This window comes from Saccostrea echinata, unplaced genomic scaffold (assembly GCF_033153115.1).
Source record: "Saccostrea echinata isolate AGI-Se365-2 ecotype Australia unplaced genomic scaffold, CSIRO_AGI_Sech_v1 ptg000001l, whole genome shotgun sequence".
NCBI lineage: Eukaryota > Metazoa > Mollusca > Bivalvia > Ostreida > Ostreidae > Saccostrea > Saccostrea echinata.
The window spans coordinates 16387501-16413370 of NW_026889750.1; the positions used below are offsets into that span (position 1 = coordinate 16387501).

At 33.7% G+C, this 25870-nt stretch overlaps 2 protein-coding genes across 2 annotated transcripts in view; one reads left to right on the top strand and one right to left on the bottom strand.

Annotated features, from left to right (window-relative positions):
• Positions 1-16656, bottom strand: part of LOC133185851 (xanthine dehydrogenase/oxidase-like) — a 27356-nt gene extending 10700 nt beyond the window's left edge. The window contains exons 1-29 of the mRNA XM_061321144.1: positions 16398-16656; positions 15724-15845; positions 14419-14482; positions 14096-14192; positions 12952-13060; positions 12638-12764; positions 12431-12489; positions 12245-12292; positions 12051-12125; positions 11693-11831; positions 11244-11411; positions 10871-10950; positions 10529-10625; positions 9806-9900; positions 9530-9714; positions 8702-8840; positions 8243-8429; positions 7959-8137; positions 6388-6507; positions 6033-6254; positions 5079-5142; positions 4339-4408; positions 3882-3969; positions 3685-3771; positions 3295-3486; positions 3008-3153; positions 2803-2884; positions 2501-2596; positions 2207-2335 (exon numbers count right to left, since the gene is read on the bottom strand). Coding sequence (XP_061177128.1) covers positions 2207-2335; positions 2501-2596; positions 2803-2884; positions 3008-3153; positions 3295-3486; positions 3685-3771; positions 3882-3969; positions 4339-4408; positions 5079-5142; positions 6033-6254; positions 6388-6507; positions 7959-8137; positions 8243-8429; positions 8702-8840; positions 9530-9714; positions 9806-9900; positions 10529-10625; positions 10871-10950; positions 11244-11411; positions 11693-11831; positions 12051-12125; positions 12245-12292; positions 12431-12489; positions 12638-12764; positions 12952-13060; positions 14096-14192; positions 14419-14482; positions 15724-15759 — 3180 coding nt within the window. The 5' untranslated portion in view covers positions 15760-15845; positions 16398-16656. The remainder of the gene's footprint in view (positions 1-2206; positions 2336-2500; positions 2597-2802; positions 2885-3007; positions 3154-3294; positions 3487-3684; positions 3772-3881; positions 3970-4338; positions 4409-5078; positions 5143-6032; positions 6255-6387; positions 6508-7958; positions 8138-8242; positions 8430-8701; positions 8841-9529; positions 9715-9805; positions 9901-10528; positions 10626-10870; positions 10951-11243; positions 11412-11692; positions 11832-12050; positions 12126-12244; positions 12293-12430; positions 12490-12637; positions 12765-12951; positions 13061-14095; positions 14193-14418; positions 14483-15723; positions 15846-16397) is intronic.
• Positions 16657-19527: 2871 nt separating this feature from the next.
• On the top strand, positions 19528-21682 carry LOC133195074 (perlucin-like). Its single transcript, XM_061330953.1, has 4 exons — positions 19528-19531; positions 19681-19776; positions 19851-20082; positions 21652-21682. The coding sequence occupies exons 1-4, from the start codon at positions 19528-19530 to the stop codon at positions 21680-21682; spliced, it is 363 nt and encodes a 120-aa protein (XP_061186937.1).
• The last annotated feature ends 4188 nt before the right edge of the window (positions 21683-25870 follow it).

Consider the following 25870-nt stretch of genomic DNA (forward strand, 5'->3'; position numbering starts at 1 on the left):
TTAAACTTCTTTGCCATGCATGGTCACCGATTTTCATGAAACTTTGCCCATTATTACAACTTGACACCAGAAACATATATCAAACAAAATTTCGTTGCTATGTGTCTTGGTTGCCATGGTAACAGCCAGAAAAGTTGAAAAAAATTGAGATTTTCAGCTACTTCGAATCTTTATTCAACCTTAATAAAGACTAAGAAAAACAAACAAACCATTCTCACAAAAACATGACACCTTGTTGCCACTTATGCTATAAAGAAATTATTTAGAATTTATCTCTAAGTGAGTGGTAACCATGGGTACATTTGGAATACATTTTAGATGCTGAAAAATGCTGAAAAACGCTCAATATTCACAAATGATAGATGTTACATGATCAAACTCAATCAACAACTTAAGAAAAACAATAAAAAATATTTGACCTTAAGTAATCAGGTATTGGCAATATTATTCTAAAAATAACTTTCATGGTTGCCATGGTAACACAGTGTTACAATGCAAAATCTGTTGCTATGATTGGTTTAATGCTACTATCTTGAGGAAAAACAATAAAATTCATGACTGGCACATATACATCCTTAGGACCTTGCAACACCAACAACATAAAAAAAATTGGGATTAATTGTTTTTCTGCAGTGTAACCATGGAAACAACGTACTAGTTGTTTAAAGTGATATATTTTTTGCTGCTTTAGGAATTTACTTACCTTTTAATCAAGAAACATATTATTTGACTAACCTTGAATAGTACTTATCTGGTAGAACTAAAGTTGAATATCATATATTGATAAAGTTTGTTGAAAAATACAACACTGTTGCTATGGTTACCAAGAAGTGAAAATGTTTGATTTTGTTAATTTTATATCAAAATTAAACCCTATGTGCCAGCTTTTTGCATCCAGTTAGAGATTGGGTGGTAGTCAAAATTGAAAGTCAGGTTAGTTATTCGTAAATATCAATCATAAAAGTTTTGGGAATCTACATACAAGGGTACGTATCCAAGGAAACATAATATTTTTCACATTTTTAAGCATATTTTTTCGGCTAATTTCCATAGCAATGCTCTATTTAAAGAATTAAATTTGAAATTTTTGAAATGTGAAAATTAGGGTCACACCAACGCCTTTAAAAATTGATCATCAGTTATATAGAAATATGTTTTTTAAAAAGATAGGATAAGATTGAAACACTAAGAGAACAAATTCAAAACCCCTTCGTGGTATTAAAACCATGGCAACCATTGCCAACCCATAAGAAATATCATACTTCGTCCTTGGCATATGTTTCAAGGATCTTTTGTCTATTATTTGCTTGCTTTTCAACCTATAATTTTTTTATTATTATGTGTATGACTTTTTAAAATTAAATGAACAAAATTATTACTTTTAAATACTTTGTTTCCATAGTAACGTATATAACAGCTGGTTTACCAAACTTGTTTATCAAATATTTAAGACACCAGACCTTCAACTTTCAGAAACAATCATTACCACTTGTTTGCTTTGCCACAAACGTTAATTGTGGGACTCTGAACATGTTGAAAAATGCCATTTTTTTTAACTTTAGGATGTGTTGCTATGGAAACCATGACACATAGCAACCAATTTTTGCCTGATTTGAGTTTAAGGTATCAAAGACTTTTATCATAGAGAGTTTGAAGAAATTCTGAGACTATGCGTGCCACAGCTCCTATATAAAAGTTCAAGTCATTACAGAGAATGGCTCTTAAATGATTTACACCTGAATACACGATTTAAGCAATATTTTTAATTTTTCCCAATTTCATCAAAAAGCCGATAAATTTTTTCCCAATTCCCAAAAAATGGCATTTCCCAAAAAAAGGCTGATAAATCCCTGGACCTTGGTGTCATTTGAAAGAACTTAATTAGTGGAGTATGCATACCAAATATGAAGTCTCTATCTCTCATGGTTCAAAAATTATGGTGAAGGTTCAAAAAGGCTATTTTTAGCATATAGGTCACAGTCAAGGTCACAAAGTCATTGACCTTGGTGCCATTTGAAAGAACTTAATTAGTGGAGTATGCATACCAAATGTGAAGTCTCTATCTCTCATGGTTCAAAAGTTATGGCGAAGGTTAAAGTTGACAACAGACAGACAGGACATAAACAATATGCGCCCCCGATCTATCAATCCGGGTGCATAACAAATGTGTATAATTTATCATTAAAGATTCTTGAGCCCTCCTTACCAACACTGCAGCCCCCATCATATCTGTGGTACAGCTTCCCATGGTGGAGTTAGCATTGGCAACCGTCTGCGTTGAGTTCTCAGCTGTGTAGATTTTACTCAAAGGTATACCAAGAGCTCTGGAGGCAATCTACAATGAGGTCAAATCTAAGATTTAGTTTCAAAAGCATTCCATACCTTTTCTTTAAACTTACTACAAATTTATTAATAGAGAATTCTGTTGATTAACATGTTTAATACTAAATGCTTGTAATAAAATGGAGTTCTGTGATATTATAAATGAAGAAGCAAGTACCTGCAGAAGTTTCATGTTCAGACCTTGTCCCATCTCACACCCACCATGTGATAAACTTACAGAACCATCCAAGTATACATGTATTAAAGCATTGCCCTGTAAATAAAAGTTAAAGTTTTTTCATTAAAAAATTATTTAACTCTCAGTCTGGTCCCCACTATAATTCATTCCATTGGACATATTATCATCAATATCCTTCAACCAACATTTTGGAGAATAAGGAAAAAAAACCCTTCATTTTCTGCATTTGAACTTTGAACTGTTTTTAAAATTTGTGGCACACACTAATACTGAATAGTAACCTGGTTAAGAAAAGGGAGATCAAAACCAATCTTAAACCTGACTGCCATCATTGCTAGGCCCCTCTTTCTGTGTTTACATTTTCTGAAAGTGTTGGAAAAAAACAAGCTAGAAAAAATAATTCTTTCCTTTTATAGTTCATGTATTTTTTCAAGCAAGCAAACATTCTGTTGAAAATTGCCATAAATAAATGTACATCTCTCTTACGCATTAAATGCAGCGACTTCTGCTTCTTTTTTGGCGTACTGGGCCTGCTCCTGGCATTGGTGCCATGCCTTCAGCATGGTTGTGTCCTCAACTGGGAGTTTGGTAAATGGTACAAATCCAGTCTTTGCGAAATTAACTTCCTGAACCTAATTAAGAAAATACATGTATACATGCATGTGATTCTTTTAAAAGCAGTCTCAAAAGAGCTTTAAAGCTAGTATCTCATATGTTGAAAGTGATGTTTTGCAGTACTTGGTCCTATACACATTACTTAGAAACTTAATTACCTGTTTAGCAGGCATGTTCAGGGCATGTGCAATGTGATCAATTATTGTTTCCATTGCAACATATGCTTGTGGAACACCGAATCCACGACATGAAGTGTTGGATATTGTGTTTGTTCTACACAGTCGACCCTCAATTTGGACATTTGGTATGGAGTAACACCCCTCTAGGTGGTCCACTGTACATTCCAAAACCTATTATAATTATGGATACATGTACAGGTACAATGTAAAGATACATGTACAATTTGTATGTGATTATGTTTCAAATGTGACAGATATAATATCATAAAAAAGCAATCAGAAAATCTTTCCTTTAAATATAGCCTTGAATAACAATAAATCATTACTTTAACATTAAAGAATTTAAGTACAAGTCAAAACTTGTCTAACCTCTAGGGATAAATCTTGAGCACATCCGGCGTCTGAGTAAACTTTAACATGCAGACTTTCTATTTTACCACCTTTACAAAATCCCACCTACATTTAAATGAACAAAAGCAAAATGCCAATAAGAGAGAAAATGGTACACAAATCTGTAACAAAGCTTATAACACTGAGATTGTCAATAAATACATAAGGCAGCAGACCTTGTACTTGAACAAATAAGGATGACGTTTTCCTGTAATGGTCAGATCCTCTTTCCTGGTCAGTATACCTCGGACAGGGCAACAGTTCCTAAAAAGATATATACAATGAATTATATGTATATAAAAATAAACATGCATATTATTAACAATTTATGAATAAGACACCCTATTTAGATTTTAGATTTTGACAACGATTTAATTTCTAGGTGAACCAGATCTGGTTGTGAACAGTAATTAATTTTCCAGATGAACCAGGTCTGGCACAAAATTAGCTTGCAATGATAGTTTCAGATTATGCCAAGTTTAAGAACAGTAGGAATGGTACATTTATATACAGTACATATACATGTATGTTGCATGAAGGAGATTTCTAATAAAATATGTACATAAAAACAACATTGCTTCAATAACAATACATTCAAGTGGAAAGGCCATGAGAGAACAGAACTGAACCTGCCTCTGTGCGGCTAGGGCTACTGGAGCGCAGATCTTCACTGGTTGAGTTTCCTTACCTCCAAACCCACCACCTGATAAGGACGATATGGGTTATCAATGGTGTGCAACTATTCAATCTAATTAAAATTAGATGTTCCGAATCCGCTACCGCTTCTCAAACATCTAACAACATCCCATTCGGGGTCACGTCAGAGCGACCTTTCGATTACCCAATGAAATCGCCGTCGTCGAAATCTTGGCTTATAGTTCGGATGCGATTCTTTTTTTACTGCCAAACCTAAACGCCCGAGGGGTTTCGTAGTAAACAAAATATGCATGGTAAAGACCGTGCTATATATGAATGTGACGTGGGGGATATATAGTAGTTTGTGCATTTTCGTTTGCGTTATTCAGGTAAGAATGCCAGACTGGCGGACTATAGTTCAATTTATACCAAAATTACTTTAATTCATCGTAAGACAGTCTACTGAGCATCAATAATGTAAAGAAGTAGCCGTGGAACTAATTTTAGAATTGTATACAGAAGGTCGAATCTGATTGGCCAAAATTTTTATGTTTATTCGTAATCGAAAGGTCGCTCTGACGTGACCCCGAATGGGATGTTGTTAGATGTTTGAGAAGCGGTAGCGGATTCGGAACATCTAATTTTAATTAGATTGGCAACTATTTCACTTATGTGGAAATACATTGGACTTTTACTATCGCAAACATATTACATGTATGTGATAGGAATTTACTCACCAGTTCTTTTGTGACGAACGATTACTCGGTTGATTGGTATTCCCAAAGTTGCAGCTATGGATTTCTACAAGAATAAAAACTAGTAGATGGTATGGATAAACTGTAAAAACAAGACTAGATATAGTGAGTACTGAGCTGACAAAATGATACACTCTGCCCACACATGAATATACCGGCAAAGTCCAAATTTTGCTATGGGAAAGTCCAAATATCTGTCCAATCAGAACATAGAATAGGAAGTGCACAATGGCACTATGTAAGAAAGATTCTATGAAAGTCTCATTAAATTTTATTCATGGGTATAGGAGGAGTTGTGGATAAGAGATGGGTACCCCACTATTATATAAAGTATGGCAGTGTCCAGGTTTTGCTATGGGAAACCCCAAATGTCTGTCCGATCAAACTGAAAAACAGAAGGTGCACAATGGCACTATGTTATAAAGATTCTGTAAAAGTCTCATTAAATTTTACTCAGTGGTATAGAAGGAGTTGCACATAAGAGATGAATACCCCCCTCTATGATATAGAAAGAATGGCAGTGTCCATGTTTTGCTATGGGAAACCCCAATTATCTTTATGATCGAAAAATAAAATAGCAGGTCACAATGGCATTTTGTAATAAAGACTCGGAAAGTCTCATTAAATTTCATTCAGTGGTTTGAGAGGAGTTGCGGATAAGAGATGGGCTCCAACGTGATAAAGACGTGATAAAGACGGAAAGAAAGTCCCTGCTTTTCAAGCGGGGTCTGGTATAAATAAAAAATTCCACTTTAAGTTTAAAGTTTAAAGGTGAAGCAAAAATTGTCAAATGTTTTTTCATCTATTATTTACTTAAAGATGCTCCTTAGAAAATATCTTTGAAAAGGAATTAAATTTAAATTTTAACTCTTGATTTTGATTCCCTATTACATAGAACAAGTATGTGTATACGACGATATAAACACACATACACACCTGAATAAAGGCAGGGGACTGGTGAGTAACAAACATTTCCAGCTCATGTTGTTCCCTTTTGGGCACCCCAATGGCTCCAATAGTCTCCATATAAAATTGTTCTTGAGCTCCAGTGCATATAGAACCCTCTAGGAGCTGATCCGAGTCTGTAAAGCCCTTAGAAACATCTCCACGACATCTTGAAATTGTTGCATCAAAGAATGAATCAGAATTAATGGCATCCTGAAGAAGCAGGAAAAAGTGGATAATTCATAATCAAAAGCTTAAAATGTAATTACTTTGGCTGTATGAAAATCTTACTTATTTTTATAGCAATTACATCTAAAAATGGTGATAATAATATAAGTATAAATACCTCAATACTTAAAATGGGTCTCATCTCCTGATACTTAATCCTGACTTTTTGTGCTCCAAGCTCAGCCTGTTCTCTAGTCTTGGCAATCACAGCACCAACTGGCTGTCCCCAGTAAACTACCTGACAGTGTGTAAAATAGCAGTGGATACATTAAGTTGAGATAATATTACCAAATCATACTTGTACTTTATCAAATCAAGATGCGTTTGTGAAAAATATGGCAGATCAAGGCCAATGTTAAAGTTTTTCAAAAGTAGGTCAAATGTAAAGGTCAAAAATTAATAGGTCGAAATATTGGTACCCAAAGAAAGTTCTTATTACAAGGAATATACATGTAAATTTGAAAGCCTAGCACCAACAGTTCAAAAGATATGGTCAAACACCAAGGTCAAGGTCATCTGGTAAAAAATTTGGGTATTTAAAGATAGGTCTTATTATAATGAATATACGTGTGAAATATGAAAGCCCTTACACCAACTATTAAAATGTTATGACCAAGGTCAAATTTAGGTTAAAGTGGTTAAAAAGTAGGTCAAACTCAAAGGTCAAGTTCATGAGGTCGGATATGTTATCATCCAAAGAAAGTTCTTGTCACAAGAAATACATATGTGAAATATGAAAGACCTAGCAACAGCTTATTAAAAGTTATAGCCAAGGTACAGACAAACAGGTGACCACAAAATATAATCCCCTGAATCTCTGATTATGGGGGCATGAAAATTAAACACTTTAGGTGGGAGAAAAATAACTGCCTAAAGTTTTCTTTTCAGTTTCTAAAGAAAGTTTCTTCAGTTTTCAGTTTGTGACAATTAATTTATATACATGTAAATGTCACAGATGTAATGTTTTAATTTGTACATAAAATTGGCGCGCATTGCCAATCGAATGCGTTCGCTGCGTTTGTTTGTGTCATGTTTTGTGTGAATGTTTTGGAAGATCATGTGACATTGTTTATTTTTGTATTTCCACGTGTTTCCGGTTAGGTGTCCTAATGTGACCTTACAGCTGACCAATAACCGACTGTTTTTATCTTATTAATATGCATGTTTTAATTTCTGCACCCAGTATATAAGCCTAGTACCCGCCAATTCTCGACCCCCACGCTTTTTTACCTTTACGGTAGAAGTCTGTACATGTATTTGAAACATATAAGTATTCTGTAAAGTATTACTTGGAGTTAATTTAACTGGATTCCTGGTAAGCTTTCCGTTTACCTTTATTATAATTATTATATAAATGTATTTTATAATTTACTTTTATTAATTAATCCCGACAGCGAACAATCATATAATTTATGTGTTGTTAATGTCTGATGTTAAATGTAAAGTATTTGTTTTGTGTGTGTATTGTGTTGTGAGAGTGTGTTTAATTTATACTTTGTAGGTTTTTTGTTATAAGCACAGTAAATAAATATAGTTGTGCCGAATCCAGTGTTTGATTTTTATCCTACAAAAGACCCGGTGACATATATATTTATTTATCTTGTGATTTTGTTCTGCAGTGAAAAAAAAGCTGCTTCCAGTCATGGAACATGAATTTTTTTGTATATTACTAAAATATATCAGGAAAACCTCTTTGGATGCAAATAATTCCTCATCGCTGACTATCATTCCCCACATGTTGCTGCCTGGGACAGATGTATGGTCAATACAATCCACCACCCCTGGAGAATCCCTGGCACCAGACCAGTCAACACTAACAAGCTCTGCCCGTGCCATTTTGCTCAAGACCAAACAAAGATAGAGTTCATCTAAAAGTAACAGCTAGACATTAAAGCATCAAATAAAAAATACAAACAAATTACAGAACCAAAAGTTGATAAAAATGTTAAAGCTTATCAGTATGAGAAACCTACTCTGGAATGCTGGCATGTCATCAATGAACATGGCCTGTCCTGACACCAAATCCTCAGCAGTAGTTTGGGGGATTGGCCTCCACACAGGATCAGACTGTGGCTGTTCAGTTGGGGCACTATCAAAGACAATGTTAGACCTACATGGCTCTGGTTGAGTCTGGATGGGGAGTCTCTCTTCTTTGGTTTGCTGTAAGTATTCATAGTCTCTCTAAGATTCATCAGCCCTCTGCTCACTCATATAAAATTTTGTTTTAATGCTATTGACTTTCCAAAAGAAATATAATTTGTAATTAAAATGAACACAATGTATACCTTGCAGGGCAAAATTTGACAGAAATGGCCTTTTACAAAGTCCCAGTGAGAGTTATCTCTCTTATCAGAAGGGCAATAAACTTTAAATGTATTTTCCCATGATTTTGAGTCATTGTGTCATTGTTATGCTTGACACATAATACTTACTGCATCTATAGAAGTTTGAACTTTGTTCATGAAGCCAAGAGAAAGAAGCAGTAATTCTTCCTTCACATCTACTTCTTCCTCAGTAAATCCTTTTCTTAGCAGACACTCTAGATTAGCAAATGAAAGACTTTTCCATGTCCTAGTTAGGGAAAACCAATTTTTTTTAAATACAAGCATGTTAAAAAATTAATTTCAATGTACATGTATTCCTATTAATACATACAAGTACAAGTAACAAAAGCAAGGTTGTTTGGGGGGGGGGGGGGGGGGGACATGAGTACAAGGCCAAGTAATGCATGACTGAGTGTCCCCGTATGAATAATGGTTGATATATCCGTAGATGATTATGAAATGCTTATTGGGGGAAAGTATGATTATAGGGTTGAATCATGTTTTGCATTTTCATGGCAAATGTTATCGGTGAAACTGTGCACTGGGAATGTCGGTGGATAACTCATGCTTGCATTTAACAAGCATGACCTAACAATGGTCACACACCCACTGGCATCATTGTCAGGCACTTCTCTTTAATAGACATGCAGTTGTCAGAAGCTTGAACAACTGTTATATCATTAGATTAAACTTATACATAATGAAATGAAGGAGCTGAATAATGAAGGAATAATAAATTGGTAAAAATTCACAATAATTATTATTACATGTATAATAGGGTATCATGTATATCATAGATTATTTAAGCTACGATAATGATCCAATCAAATAGCATTCAGCATTGAATACACACTACTGTGACTAGTATTATACAATGATTCTTTTTCTATTCAAATGCTAAAAAAAGAGAAAAACAAACTTCTCTTCAACACTTGCCTCTCCGCATCAAACAAATCATCAGAAAGGACTACTTTTACAAGATGTTGAGTAAATCCTCCAAAACAAGCAGTGAAATGCCTCACAATTCCCTCCTGGGTGATACCTAATACCACAGCACAACTGACACCAATCCCATTATAACCTCGTCTTTTTGGTTGTTTGTAGAACATGACACTCTGGAACTAAAACATAATTCCGATGAATTAAAGAGGACCCAATATTGACAATCTTGACAAACATAGATAGATGTGTTTTAGTAATACAGTGTACTACCTCACTTTGGAAGGGTATGTGGATATCCAATATAAGCTCCTTCACTCTTTGTTCATCAGACAAATACTTTTCTACTGTCATTTTGTGTATTGTTCCTAGATTAAAGACAAATGAAAAGTACACTACTACAATCATCTATAAAAGTTTGTCTGGCCAATTTTAACTTCTGAAACTTGTGGGCTTGACCTTGTTTAAATGACCTCGAGTTAACATTAGATACACCGTGTTTGTCTCAAGTGTAAGCATCTAATGTTACTTCATTCCAAAATTTGGCTAGAAAAATAAAACTGTTGAATCCTGTGACCTTGACCACATGTACATGACCTCTGAATATGGGTGAAACATTTCATGGTCACAAGCTACCTTTATATTAAGCATAAGCTTCGAATGTTTCTTGTTTCAAAGTTTCGTCTAGACAAGAATTTTACTCTTCTTATCTTTGTCTCAAAAGTTACAGTGTATGTACTATGAACCATTAAAAGAAAAACAAACTCTTTTTAATCTGCCAACAAATTAGTCAGAAAATACCAGTTGCACATATTGAAATGGTATGTATTATTTCTACAAAGTCTAGGGAAAAATATTTATTCAAAGTTTTCAAAATGTCTCCATATGAATAAATGTCCAGAACATAGACAGACCTAATGACTCTAGTACAAGAGTACAATGTACATGTACATGCATGCATATAACAGATTAAAATATGCAAAGTTGTTTTCTTACCAGTGATGTCCATTAAATTAACTGTGGCATCTAAGGCAACTAACAGTGGGATCATGTCTAGATTATTACCCTGGCAAGCTAAGTGACCACCAATAGTCTACAACAAAATGTTAACACTCACATATACAAAGTCATAAAAATAAAACAAAAAATTGGATTGTGAGAAATACTGGAATATCTTGCATAGTATTTAAGCATAGAAACATTTTTGTGACATTGTGTTTTAGGCAATCAATGTCAACAGTTAATTTTTAATCCAATGACCATACTTTTATGATTTAAATTACTGGATGCATCAATAAACCAGTATTCAAACAAATGTTGCAAGTATTGTAAACTCACTGCAACATTACGTATCTGATCGGTGGCAAGCCATCGAATACAATCCAAGAAAGACTGCAATATTTGTAATCTGTTGGTCTCTATATTAAAAGTGTAAATGATATTATATATTTAAACATTATATTTTTCAAAGTATATAGGATAAGAATTTCATCAATATGGGATAAACTGATTTTAAAAACAAACCACTGTAAGATACATGTATTTTCAAAATCTGCTCCCTCTAAGCACTGTTACAATAAGAGAGTTGTAATTCACTCGTCTTGAGTGTAATAGATAAGGGAGGATCAAATCTCTTACCAAATTTGTCACTAAATTGTCCAACAATGCAAATTTCCATTTGAAGTTTGGTAGATAAAAGTAAAGATCAAACCTTTGATGGTTTCTTTTGCCTTTGTGAAGAACTCCTCCATTGCACTGAATGTAACAGCAGCCCTAACATCTATACCTGTATCGCTGATGGACATTTTCTGTAGATCACCAACTTGATGACAACTAATAAAGCAAGAACTCCTTTCTTCACTTCCTTTTATTAATTTTCCTGTCAAATTTTGAAGAAAAAAAACTTAAATGATGGTTATTTGAGCAGATGAATACTTAACATCTCATATGTATGTAATATTTACATCAAATTGCCTCCCGAACATTAATAAAATTAACAGAAAGAATTTCAAAATAAATACATGTATTTTATTTAGCAGACTTTATTATTGGAATTTTCTCCCCAAATGACCCGCAGTTATTTCTTTTAAATATTCTAGTAAACTGTATTTGTGATAATTAAATCCTGATCTTAAGATAAAATTAAAGTACAGTGAGTACCCAGAGCTGTGACACCAGCAACAAATCGTGCTGTTGGGTTCTCTGTCCAAGCTGTTTTGAGATGTTCCATACTGAATGGGACAATCCAAGTGGTCAATCCAAAACTTAGCAAAAGCTTGTTATTGGGAGGTTTCCATTTCTACAAACACAGTTCAACTGGAAATCAAAAATGTTGCCCATCTCAAGTTTTAAAATTGTACATTGTACATAGAAAATATAAGTCTGATTCAAATATCTACTTCATGTATTACATATTTTTTTTTAAATCTATCTGTACTTTGCTTATTTCTTTGAAGAGATGCAAGTTTAATTTTCTTTCAGCAGACAGGAGGATTGGTGATTTATAAATCTTTCTTACCTTTAGTTCTGGAGGGAAAATAACAGTCTGTGTAGAATCTATTGTCTTGTATTCAGAGATATTTTCATCACCTTCCTATGATAAACATTATAAAAGTAAAGTTAGTAAAAATGAAATTTGCACTAATAATATGTTTAATCGAAAATGTAATATTTTTAAATTAATTTCAAAGAGTGAAAACAAAAACATTTTACCAATTTCTTTGTCTCCAATTTGCAACAATTTTCTCCCAAAGGACAATCCTAGAAATACATAACAAATTGTTAAGTTTGAATCAATCTTGTATACCGGTATAATACAAGTATAATTTTAAAAAATTAATAAAGTAAAATTATTGTTATTTCAATTTTTTATCATTTTTATTCATCATCATTGCTTACAACAAAAGGTTTCATTGAATCCAAAATAGGACGATATCCAGTACATCTACACAAATTTCCTGCAAAAAGAGGTAGATAGTACAGGCCAATGAAACAGTCTTTTTATGAAATCTAAACGGCAAGTTGTAACATTTTACATATAAAAATATTTACTTATGCATGCCTATATAACATTTAAAAACTGTAAAAATTCAATTATGTTAAAACCTTCGATGGCTCTTTCCACATCATACTTGGTAGGTGTTGGATTATTCCGCAGTAAACAAGAAAGGGAGACAACCATTCCAGGAGTGCAGAATCCACATTGAATACCATGGCTTTTTACCAAACTTTCCTAAAATATTATGATATTTATCACATCATCTATGGGCTAAATCAGAGATTCAACATTGGACTTTCAACACATTTTTTATTTTTTTCAAAGTCTAAAAAATTAAATTATATTAGTGGTTAATGGTTTGGTTGTTTGTATAGTGGATGTTCAATAAATTTTTGAGAGTAAAATGACTGTATACATGTACCTGAACTGGGTGTAACCCATCACGTGGCGTACCTATACCTTCCACTGTAGTAACAGCACATCCGTGTAAGTAGTACAGTGGAGTGATACAAGCATTCACAGTCATATGTCTGCAAGGCCAAAGTACACAAGTCATGTTCATAAAGGCAAATGTACTACACATAAATGAAGAACATGCAATGAAATCCAACAATACATTCTCAGTCATGTATATGTGAGATCAATTAATGTACACACATTCATAATCATAAATGCAACACATACATTAACTATCACAAAATGAACATGCAAAGATGAAAAAATCATCAAATTAAAGAGAATTATATAACAATAACTGAACCTCGTCCATCAAAAAGCTCCATGTGAAGGCATTGAGTTCATGTTTGTTTGTTTGTTTGTTGTTTTTGCTGTGTCTCTACAAAGTTTCAACATTAAGTGTGAATCCATATCGAAATAATTGTATCTTATGCCACTCTAAATAAGAAAGCATAATCAATATGTATAAGCTCTACTGATTAACAGAGTATCATGCAATAAGCTCTACTGATTAACAGAGTATCATGCAGCAATTTTTCTAGGAATATTCTCAACACAAGCCCCCTATATGTCAGAAGTTAAATTTTCCTGATCATTTTTTGTACATGTATTAGAAGCCATGACCTAGACCTTGTGTCCCGGCCCAAGAAAATGACTGTGAATTAAGCTCTTCATCAGGAAAAGGCATGGCGAAGATATTCAAAACACATGTGAATCTTAAGATTCTGAAGATAAAAAGGTCCATTGCTTATTATGAAAATGCAATGATTTTAGACATTTTGGTCCCATCCTAAGGCCCCAGAGAGAGGCAATGACCATGAAGATTAATATTTTGGACTCTTCAATACATGCTTATGAACCAACTCCATGCAGTTAAAAAGTTTAAAAAGGAAGCTGAAAATTTCATAAGTTAATTAACACTCAATCCACACAGAGATCTTGAGGTCACCATAATGTCTATGAAGCTAAAAATGTCTAAGAAACTAAAATTGTTTAGGATCAATGACTCTTGTTTATGCTAGATTTCATGCTGAATTGTACTTCAAGCAAAAATGAGATGGCACTGTATTGCTTTTAAGATGAAATTAAACATTTAGTAAATGATTTACCTTATTTTTTGCAAATGATGGTCAAAATTTGACAAAATAACCGAGCATGCTCCACACTCTCCCTGTCCACAGGCATTCTTACTTCCTGTTAGGTGCACTTGCACGCAGGTTAAGGAAGATAAGAACATCAAAAAAGATAAAAAAAAAATGTGTTGTGAACATCAATTATTTGCTGGTTTGTATGATAAATTTAAAATACAATTAATTTGAAGGAATAATCAGTTAGAATTTTAGTTTCAAACTTTAGTTGACAACAAAAATTATTGAAAAATTATTGCAAAAAGTTACCGAAAGTACCGGTACTTGAAGAGGAAAAAGGATACATCTATTTCTGAGATAAAACAACAGTGTTGTTCCATATTCTAAATCATTACCATTCACCTCAATCTGCCAAAAAAAAAATTTTTCTTAAGATGCATTTGTCCATAATAAACAATACCTGTTTGTATGGTTTTGTGTTTCATCTCACTATTTGATAAAAAAAAATATATATCTATCTCATAAAATTGTAAGTAATTAAAATGGAAAGATTCCCAATGATGCCATTAAAGAAGGAATTTAATAGCTACCCAAATCATACTGTATAACCAGGGTTGAGGCATTATAAACCTTGAAGGTTCAGAAGCAGTTTATAACAAAGCACAAACTGTTCCATTAATCCAGGTTATACAAGTATAATTTGGGTATATCTATTAAATTTTATTCCTTATAATTTAATTTTCTATCATTAAGTGTAAAAAAAAGCAGGGCTCGACATTAACTTGTTTTCCTACTTGTCCATTCGGACAAGTTACCAAGACATCTACTTGTCCGAACTTTAACTTCACGTGTCCGAAAATTGTTCAATAAGGATACAATACTGTCAACTTGAAAACTACAATAAAGTCCATTACATGTGCTTGATTTGTGATGTTTTTGATAAATACATAAAAACAAAATTTCATCTAGACTTTCTATCCTAACAACAACATAAATGTTCAAAAATGAAACTGTCAACATCAAACAGAATCTAAACTTCGTAACTCGACGTAACTTTCATGCCTTTGCAGTAGTATGCAATTAGTGAACTTCGATCCCGATCGAGTGTGAACTCGATTACATAGCGATCCATATCGGGATCCAAGTTCGTTTTTATGCACTGCTTCCGTCCTTACCGATGAACTTTCAACAGATGAACAGTCATTCTTTTTATTATTTGAATACTTCTTTACATTAAAATGCACTTGTCCAATCAGACAAGTGCCCGGCAATATTCACTTGTCCGTAATTTTTTTTCACTGGTACCGGACAAGAGGACAAGCGTTAATGTCGAGCCCTGAAAAGACTATTTTCCCTTAAAAAAAAATCCTTTAATTCTACAAATTTTAAATGTAACATATAGCAGATTAATATGTTTTTGTTAATTCATTGTGAAGTATGCAAAACAAGTTTATGATAAGATATAAACAATTTTTCGCTATCCAATCAAATGGAATGTTACAACCAAAATTAATTTATTTGTTCGTAATAAGCCTAGTGATTTTAGAGACATAAAATATGTGCAAATTAATAAGACATATAATCATTTATTAAATTTTGATCTTTAGCTGGGGTGAGCTAGTAATAGTTGTAAAAAATTAAAGTCTTACTTTCTTGCCATTCACAAAAAACGTAAGTTTCCCCATGGTGTCTATATTTGTAATTAAAGTTGTTTTCTTCCCTGAAAATCTATCTTCTGTCCAGTGTGCAAGCACTTAATCTTGAAAGAAACCTGAAATAGACAAATAGATTTAATCTTAATATTGTGTAAATAAATATCTAGTTACATGTATTTAGTGATTAAGTCACAAAATGACATATGTTCATATAAAACAATTTAATAATTCTTATTATAAAAGTATATCCATAAAAATAAGGCAGAGACATGTACATAATAACAAATAAATAATTTATATTTCTGAGCATGCAGTGGTAAAGGCTGTTCTTTAAAATCTGGTAATCCCAAAGTGAAGGGGTTTTTTCCCCCACAGCAAGACCAAAAGAAAAGAAAATGTTTGTATGAAGTAGTGAGCTCTAGTAATTTGGGTATTGATATGTGTTTAAGCAAAACAAAAAGAAAGAAACAAATAAAATAAATGAATATATAAATAAAATGAAAGTAAATGTATCTCAAATTATATCTCTTCAAATGCACTTAAGTATTACAGATTGAACGTGTAATATTGCTGTGATTCCCTGAAATATGGATAAAAAAAGTTATTTTGAAGTATATATTTAAAGTATATATTGCAAATTATATCAAACATTTTCAGTTTTTTTCTACCATTTCGCAGAGTCTTGAAGTCGGGTGTTGTTTATTATGTAGTGTTCATATCCCGATCCCGATTTAATTTTTCCCTCCACGAAAAAATATCAGAGACGTATAAAAGAGCTATTCTCTGTTCATATTCATAATATACTATATTTTTCAGTTTTCTTTCAATATTATGTTTTACGGTGTGACCGTTGGGGCGAGCGCAGTTGTACCATCCAATTACACTTGTAAACTTTGATCCGCCTCTTCAAACTTCCAAACCGCACGAGACACAGTCTGGACTGTGACGTCATATGACGGAGACAGCCGAGCGTCTGGTTGAACGAGACTACAGGCCTATGGACTGTTTCACGATAACTGCGGTACTGCTCTTTTGCAGGGCAAAATGATATATTTTGGTGAAATATGACGTAAAATTAATTGTTTAATATACGTCATTTAATTATCTGTCATCAAAAACTTTGCCAAATGTTGTTATTTTGCCCTGCAAAGGAGTAGTACCGCAGTTATGTGAAAGGGCTAATTGCAAATTATGAAATACATTGTAGAGTAAATTCGCGCCGCTCGCTATAAATGCTTATGATTATTCTCACTATCTTGAGTACTTTAAATATTGTCAATCAAAGGGTGGGAGAGGGGTGGGGTGGGGAGAGCATGCATGGAGAGGGTGTCGAAACATCAAACTGAATTACTGAGATCGAATTGACCTCATTTGGAAGAGTCCAACCGTGTCCGAATCGAATTTTGCATACTTAAAGACATAGATTCGCCAGACCTTGTAAGATACTGCATCTTGGAAGAGGGGTGTATGCTAAATGTTTCTGTAATGATTTTTTAACCCTCAATATAATAATGACAAACAAATTAAGGTTGATTATTTTAGTACCTGTGGATGCTTCCCATGATAAACCTCTGCTTTTTCCACGGGTATGGTTTCACTCTCTATCATCGGCTCCTACTGAGAGAGTCTGCAAATGGGACTGGTATCATAATATTGCTTTATCAAAAGCACTTCTGGTTTTGACACAATCCTCGATCGCTCAGTTCAAAGTTCAAGATGTAAATTCATCGAAACTTCTATTTGTGAAAATTCTTTGCGTTGTAAAATAAAATTATAATGAGCATAAATTAAAAACAAGAAAAAGATTTATTATACCTCAATGAAATGTCACTATTAATCAATAAATGTACTGGCTACTGCGATGACAGATGTTAGCCCCCCCCCCCCAATCCATGCGTTCTCGTGGGTAGCGTTGCCAAGCAGTTAAGTTGTTGGTCGTGCAGAAAAGTGTACTCACTTTGAACAATGCTTTCTCACATTGCACTAAAAGCATAAACTTACCATAGATCTATATACATATAAGTAGCACTATCAGAGTATCGCCGTACACAGAATCAGAGTAGAATTCTTGATTTCTCGGTTCTTACAGCTTCCAGGCTTCCCGTCAAAATTTGTATGAAATAAATCTGCAACAGATTGTCACATATATTTTAAATTATAGTCCAAGTTTTCATATTTTTATAGACGACTATAGAAAACAACAGGTCCATGAACCACAACGCTCACGTAAGTCACTTTGGCCCTACTGTTCTGCATCAGATTTTTTCCCCAATATACATGTATTCCATGGAAGCTTCCACATAAGTTTCAGATTTTCTAGTCCAGTGGTTCAGATGATTTTTAAAGATTTTTTCCTATGTTTTTCAATATAAATCTTTGATTCCCTATTGTGGCCTCACCCTACCCCCGGGGACCATGATTTGAACAATTTAGAATATACACTACCTTAGGAAGCCTCCACCTAAGTTTCAGCTTTTCTGGCCCAGTGGTTCTTGAAAAGAAGATTTTTTTTTTATGACACCACCCAATTTTTGTTTGCCTTTTCTTGATTATCTCCCCTTGGAAGGAGACTTGGCCCTTCATTTCAACAATTTAGAATCCCCATTACCCAGAGATGCTTTGTACTAACTTAAGTTAAAATTGGCCCAGTGGTTCTTGAGAAGAAGTTGAAAATGTGAAAGGTTTACAGACGGACGGACGATGGAGAAGAGGTGATCAGAAAAGCTCACTTAAGCTTTCAGCTCAGGTGAGCTTATTATAAAACGATATCACCAGGGTTGACCTTCTTTTAATGTTGGAATACTAAAATCAACTAAAGATTAAGCTTCTAGATTAATTTTACGAATGCTTTCGACAGCATTTCTAATTGCATCATTTAGATTTAGGGGTCTTGCTTGTTTTACTCTCAGTCTCATGTCAGAGCTCAAGTCCAGAAGAGCATCGATAAAAATCGATAAACTGTTCTTTTACCAGTCTTTCTTGTACATCCCTTGGTGCAGTATAGTATGCCAAGTTTGTGAGTTTTTCTATGGTCCTAGTTCTGGCAAAGTTTCTATCGCTTGTTGTCTTTGTTGTCGTCACTGACTTGTATATACATTGTCAAGTATTTTGATTTGGGAGGGCAAATCTCTCCTCTAAGGCATTAAAAAGCGAGACAAAGTCACATAGCTTCAATTCCCATTGTAAATATATATTTAATTAATGGGGGAAAGGTAAGCACCCTCCCGTTTCTACAGGCCGATATAAAATTAAATTTACTTTTTTTTATGAACATGCCGTCCCCAGTAGAACTGCTAAGAGTAAAGTAAAAAAGAGAGAGTAATTTTAGGATTTTAGTTAAATGTATATCAAGATTTATTGTCTGAGGCATCTGTTTCATATTTGTATGTTTTACTAGAAAATGATACTGATGGCAAACTGAAGCTAAACTTTATGATAAAAATGATGACTTCAACTTTTCTATCGTCAACTTCCCTTATTTATATAGCAATATACCATTACCACCTGCATATGTTTATGTCTCCCAGTTGATTCGATACGCAAGAGCATGTTCTACGTACGAACAATCTCTAAAAAGAGACAAGCTTTTGACAAATAAGTTGATGATACAAGGATATCAACAATCTCCTTTAAAGTCAACATTTCGCAAATTCTCTATGACTTTTTATGCAAATTCAATCTGTCGATATAAGTCGAATGTTGCATGACATATTTCATACAAATTGTTCGGCTATCATTTTCACACTGAATTCTCTACTGATTTTTTCCCATTTTCCCTATCATGACAAGGAGCACACGATGGGTTTGATCGGTCGACAGGAGAAGCTTACTCCTCCATGGCACCTGATCCCACATCTGTTCTTAGAGCGCTGCTCATATTTTGTACATGCATTATATTAATAAGTATAAATGTACAAATCATATAATTTACGCTTTATTCACATACTCTAGGCGTATGTATGAGCATGAACTCCATGTTGACGGAGATTGAAACAAAGGCAGAGAGCAACTTCCTGGAGTCCCGCCTGAGAGTTATTCACAACCACAGTAAGCAAGACAAGAACACCGATTTCATCCGAGTTCTTAAATGTATTATTATCTTATTTCCTTTATTTCATTAGCTTCATCAGCAGATCAAAACGAAGTTTCTTATTGGTTGGGTGGAAATGATATTGAAATAGAGGGGGTATTTAAGTGGGTGAAATCTGACGCACCATTGACATTCACGGATTGGAATCCAGGACAACCTGATGACGCTAAAGGCGAGGACTGTATGGAGCTTAGGGGAGATTTCCATTACCACTGGAATGATCTTCCTTGCACCATTCCTCACCACTTTATCTGTGAATCATCGTGAGTTTACATTCACCCCTACTGCACAGAAGTTAATTTATATATAAACGGTAAAAATTGTGCTTAGGAAATAAACACTTCCATTACGTGTTTAGATCTAAACATGTTTGATTTTGTGTTTAACAACTAAACACTTGAGTCTTAATGTATTTAAAATCTATACGCGTTTAGATATTGAACATGTTTTTGTTTTAAATTCGGTCAAGTGCAGAGTTATCTTCCCGGAAATGATATATATATTTGAACGTTTATAAGCGCGGTTGTCGAAACAAAGAAAGTCACAACAAAACAGTAAACGATATTTTCAAGGAAACTGGTGAGATTTTGAGTGACAGTGATCGCAGAAATAGTGAAATACACATGAAAGGCTTCTTGTTACTTCTATAGAGGGTATGTATGATTTTGTTTAAATAAAATTTACATGTAGAGCAAGGTAAACAACATTGCTTTTTATATCCAGGATGTCTTTGGATGCCATATCATGTATTCACTAATGAGAGTAAATATTGAATCTAAAGATGCATAAATATCGATTAAAACATTTTTATTATATGCTCAATAGTTAATGTAAAACTTTAGCATGTTTAGTAAGGAGCACATACTGCTACTTAAATGCATCGTACGTTCTTTCTTACAGGTTAAATTTATTGGATAGCCGAGGGAGGAACTTCAAAATTCATTTCTGTTAATGGATGTGGAAGATGGATTACACATACTGCCATAGAAAATACTTTCAACATTATCCAGATACTTTGCTGTTTTGTTTACATCACGGCGGATTTAAAATAGTGAACCGCATTCCATAACATCGCAAGAAGCACACCATACATTTGTACCTGGAGTCTAAAGACTGTATTGTATATTGTAAATACAATTTTAACTTTGTATTGTGCTACTGTCTTAAAATGCAGACAGTTTAACAACTGGGTGTTTCTAACTCTTTAGATATAAAAAGGATCATATGTCAAAACTTCTGTAAGACTGTGCAAAAAAATTGAAAACCATTCACAGGAGAAAGGAGTTCCGCCGAACGATGACTCCGTGAGAACACTTTACTGTGTGTTAGGTTTTTTTTAGCATTTGAATATGATGTTTATAACTAAATAAAACTTATAATGGACACGCCTGTTATATTTTCAGTTTTCTTGCATATCCTTGTTTAAAACATTGAAGTGTTTAGGTTCTAAACGCAAATCTAAACGGTTGAGAATTGTGTTTAAAATCTAAACATGTAAGCATTTAGGTTCAAAACACTTTCCATTACGCGTATTGAAATTAAACATGTTTAGAATTTAAACGCATTAAAAAAAGTGTGACAAGGTTGTGTTTAGAAATGTGTCTATCATCTAAACACATTTTTTACAGTGATATATATAGATATAGATATATATATAGATAGATAGATAGATAGATAGATAGATAGATATAGATATATAGATATATATATATATATATATATATATATATATATATATATATATATATATATATATATATATATATATATATATATGGTTATCTTATACTCTTTGAGGGGTTTATAAATACTTTTTTCTTTATTTTTTACAGAGCGTTTGAAGCGCCTATCATAGGAAAGTGAGGATAATTAATAAAACATGTTACAATACTACTTTCTTCTGTTCTCTACCAGTATTCTGAATTGATATTATAGATTCGTATATTATATGCATGTATGGAATAAATTCTTATCCTAACTTTGGCGATCGAACAAGGTCGATCACAGTTGATGCCGTTCCTTGATACAGATACATAAAAACCTGGTGGACACATGAAGCGTTTTACAATGCAGGGGCGGATCCAGCGATTTTTGAAAGGGGGGTTCCAGGGTGGTGACCTTCACCCCCCCCCCCACACCCACACACCCACACCCACACACTCTCAAACATAGATTCACACACACACACACACAGAAATTCTTAGGTTTGGTAAATAATATATTTGATTTACGTTGAAAAGCCCCCACGCCCCCCCCCCTCCTGCAGTCCGAATAAAAAACAAACTCATTCCAAAAACTACCTGGAGTCTTAAAATTGAATGGATTTGCAGCATTTCTAAAGAAAAAAACATAGATTTTTCTATTTAGAATTTAAAAAAAGTTTGTTTTCTTTGGTAGGTTTTGAAAACCTATGTAAAACGAAGAATTACATATTATTTACTGTGGCCTTCTGCATATTCCCTTTATTGACTTATTTAATTTAGTTCCTTCAAAAGCTAATCGGAAAATGGTACATATATATAACAAAGATCGCCGGAATCCGATATCAAAATTAAACCTCGCATGTTACTTATCATATATTGAAATAAGTAGAATATTTTATTCCATTCATTCATAAATAAAAACGCTGAAAGAGAGGAATAGTGAAGGTAAATGGGGGAGAGGAAAATTTGTGAGACTATCTAATAGCAAGTGGAATATGACCGACCGTTCGATTTGTTTTGAACTACGTTTTTATTTAAAACTTTATTTAGACGTACAAATTTCTATTCCAGCAAACGGTTTATTCTCTCTATCTCTCTCTCTCTCCACTCGGCATAAAATAAAGGGGGGGGTTCCAACCCCCGGAACCCCCCCTCTGGATCCGCCAATGCAATGATTTTATTTTGCTACTCGATTTATAATTTAACATTTCTCCCGCCAAGGAAGAATAAAATGGTCATGTTTCATTTATCATGTTGGTCGGTCTGCATGCCCACTCAAAAAAGAAAAGAAAATGGAGAAAAAGATGTGGAGTCAAAGAATTTATAGGATACGACGTGCCCTATATATTGCAAGAAAGAAATGATCAAAATAATGAGCTAGTAATTACAAATGTGGATACGTGAACTTGATCTTAAATATTCTTCATAATTGACAAAAAAATGCAGCCAAGAGAGAGAGAGAGAGAAAGGGGGGGGGGAGAAAGAAATAAGTCGGTGTATATTTGTGATTGGGTTTGACCCTCGACTGTGGAAAGTTACTATAGTATTTGAGGATATCCGATCCTCAGCCAGGAAGGATAACACTATAATAAAAATTTATTATTTATTGAGATCTTTTCGTGCAACAATTTTCATTTTATGCATCTTAATATGATTCAAGGTTCTTTAAAGTCTTAGAAACGGTCTTGTAAAAAGTATGTCAAAATACAAGATATTTATTCGTACATGCAAGCTAATTATGTTGCATACAGGTTTTCTATCTTTTTAGAGATTCTGATTTTAATAACGGTAAATTTACTATCTGACATAATATATGCAATACTAATTTGACATGCGACTAATTTTAACATGCAATTAATTTTTTGATGCCAATTTATGACAACATGCGATAATTATGCAGAGATGCGACTCAATTATGATAATATTCTGGATAATTATGTCATGCCAAATAGTTATGTTGACATGCGAGTTAATGATGTCAATATGCGAAGTAGTTATCATGATGACATGCGACTGACTTATTATCTTGCATGTTAGCATAAATAAGTTGTATTTCAACATAATTATTATTTCGTATGTTGTACATACATGTATGTAAATATATGATTAACTCGCATGTTGACGTAAATAAATCACGAGTCGATATAGATATGCTGCGAGTCGACTTAATTAACTCGCATGTCAACATAAATAAGCTTAAGTCGCATGTCGACATATATGTATTATGTTGCATTTTGCATGTATGATGTCAGATACTGGTGTTTGTAAGTTATGGCGGCATATTTCTGCCCCTTATATGCAAGTTATTTATCTATACTAAGACTATGTTGACATGAAATATAATTTTGTCAAAGTGTAACATAAATATGTCTACATGCAACATAATGTGTTGCCATGCAATAATAATGTGATCACAGAAAAATTTGGAAAAAGGAATAAATTGTCAAATATCGCCCATATGTGACTTCCAAAATGCAATTTGCAACTTATTTAGTCGACATGCAACTATTTATGTTTACATGTACTTGCAACTTACTTATGTGGTCACTCAACTTATTTCATTAATAAGTGGCATGTCAATATATTTATCTTGCAGATCAACGTAAAGAAGTTGCATGTCAACATAAATAAGTTTAATGCCACAATAGATAAGTTGCATGCCGACATGAACATGTTGGAAGTCACATGTTGACGATATTTGAAAATATAAGAAATTTTCCAATTTTTTATCTGTTTTTATTTTTCTTGCATGTCAACATAGTTAAGTCGCATATTGACATATTTTGCATGTTGACATATATATATTGCATGTCGACATAATCTCCAGAAAAAATAATTTGCATGTAGGGGGCAGAGATATGCCACCATATTAAATAAATATATATCAAAATAAGATTCTCTAAAAGGATTGGTAACATGTTGACATAATTATCTTGCATGTACACATATTTATATCTTGCATGTTGACATACTTTCTCGCATGTTGACATAATTTATCTTGCACTTAGGGGAAATTCACTGGCAAGCAAAAATAGATAATGGGCAGTCTATACATCCCTGGTCAAAGCTTTTTATTTTTACCGTAAAGTTAAGAACAGTCATAAAGATTCCAAACCCTTTTTCAACTGACCCGCACGTGGAACAGTAAATCAAGCATGGAATGTAATACACATTACATAATGGAAGTTCACCAGATTTCATAAGGTTCCATTACTGGTTAATTCTTCTTAAATTACTTGCAGGCTACTGTGATTGTCAACATTCTTTCCGTTGTCTGCGCTGCATGGCGCAGTGGTTAGAGTGTTTGTTCTAGAGTAGCAGAGTAAGGAGTCGATCCTTACGTCGCGGGTTCGAATCCACTGTGTGACGTGTATGCGGATCCTTCGGATGAGACCGTATAAACTGGGGTTCCGTGTCGCAGTGGGTGCTGGCACGAAAAAGATCCCTCATTGCTCAAAGACATAAGTGCCGATTTGCAGCCCTCCAAAGACTCAAGTGAGCTTTTCTGTCGTTGGCATCGTCGTATTTAAAAATTGATCATTTTTGCCCTCTTTGGTGTGTATATGCTATTTCATAGACGAATAATTTCAATCTTTGTGAGATTGTTGCAAATTGTAGAGAGTTTACATAAAGTATACGTTAATGTTAAATGAAATATCAAAGAAAGTTATGTCATAATTGAGATTTAAATTCCTCTTTCTTGTTTGTCATACAATAGATATTTTGCTCGTCTTGTTCGCCCAACTTCTTTTGACCCTTGAGGTTGGAATAGACCACATTGTGCGAAAGTTTGCATAGGAAAAATGTTTTAAAATCTCAAAAATAGCAAAGCCATGATTAATGGAAGCATCCTCAAGTAGTGTAGATTCAAGTTTGTTCACATCATGACCCCCGGGGAAAAGGGTGGGTTCACAATTGGCAAATAACTTGTTACATGGGAATACATAAAAAAGGTTTTTCTTCTCAAGATTAACAAAGTCATGATGAATTTATTTAACGAAAGCATTCTAAGATAGTGTACATTCAAGTTTGTTGAAATTATGACCCCTGGGGTAGGATGGGGTCATAATACGTGAGCAAAGTTATAGGGAAAATAATCTGATGATGACGAACAGCAGGGTCATAGTATCTCAGGTGAGTGTTGTGGCTCATGGGCCCCTTGCTTATTGGATCGAGAAAAATTAAATAGAAAGGAATTTGTTTATTTAATTTATGAATTATTTTTTGTTTTCTGATGATGATCAGTTTGCTCACGTGATCATTTTATGCATAAACGCCTTAATTGCGTTTAGGTGTATTATCAAACGAGCAAATTTTTTATCACATCAATTGCAAAAAACCAAATCAC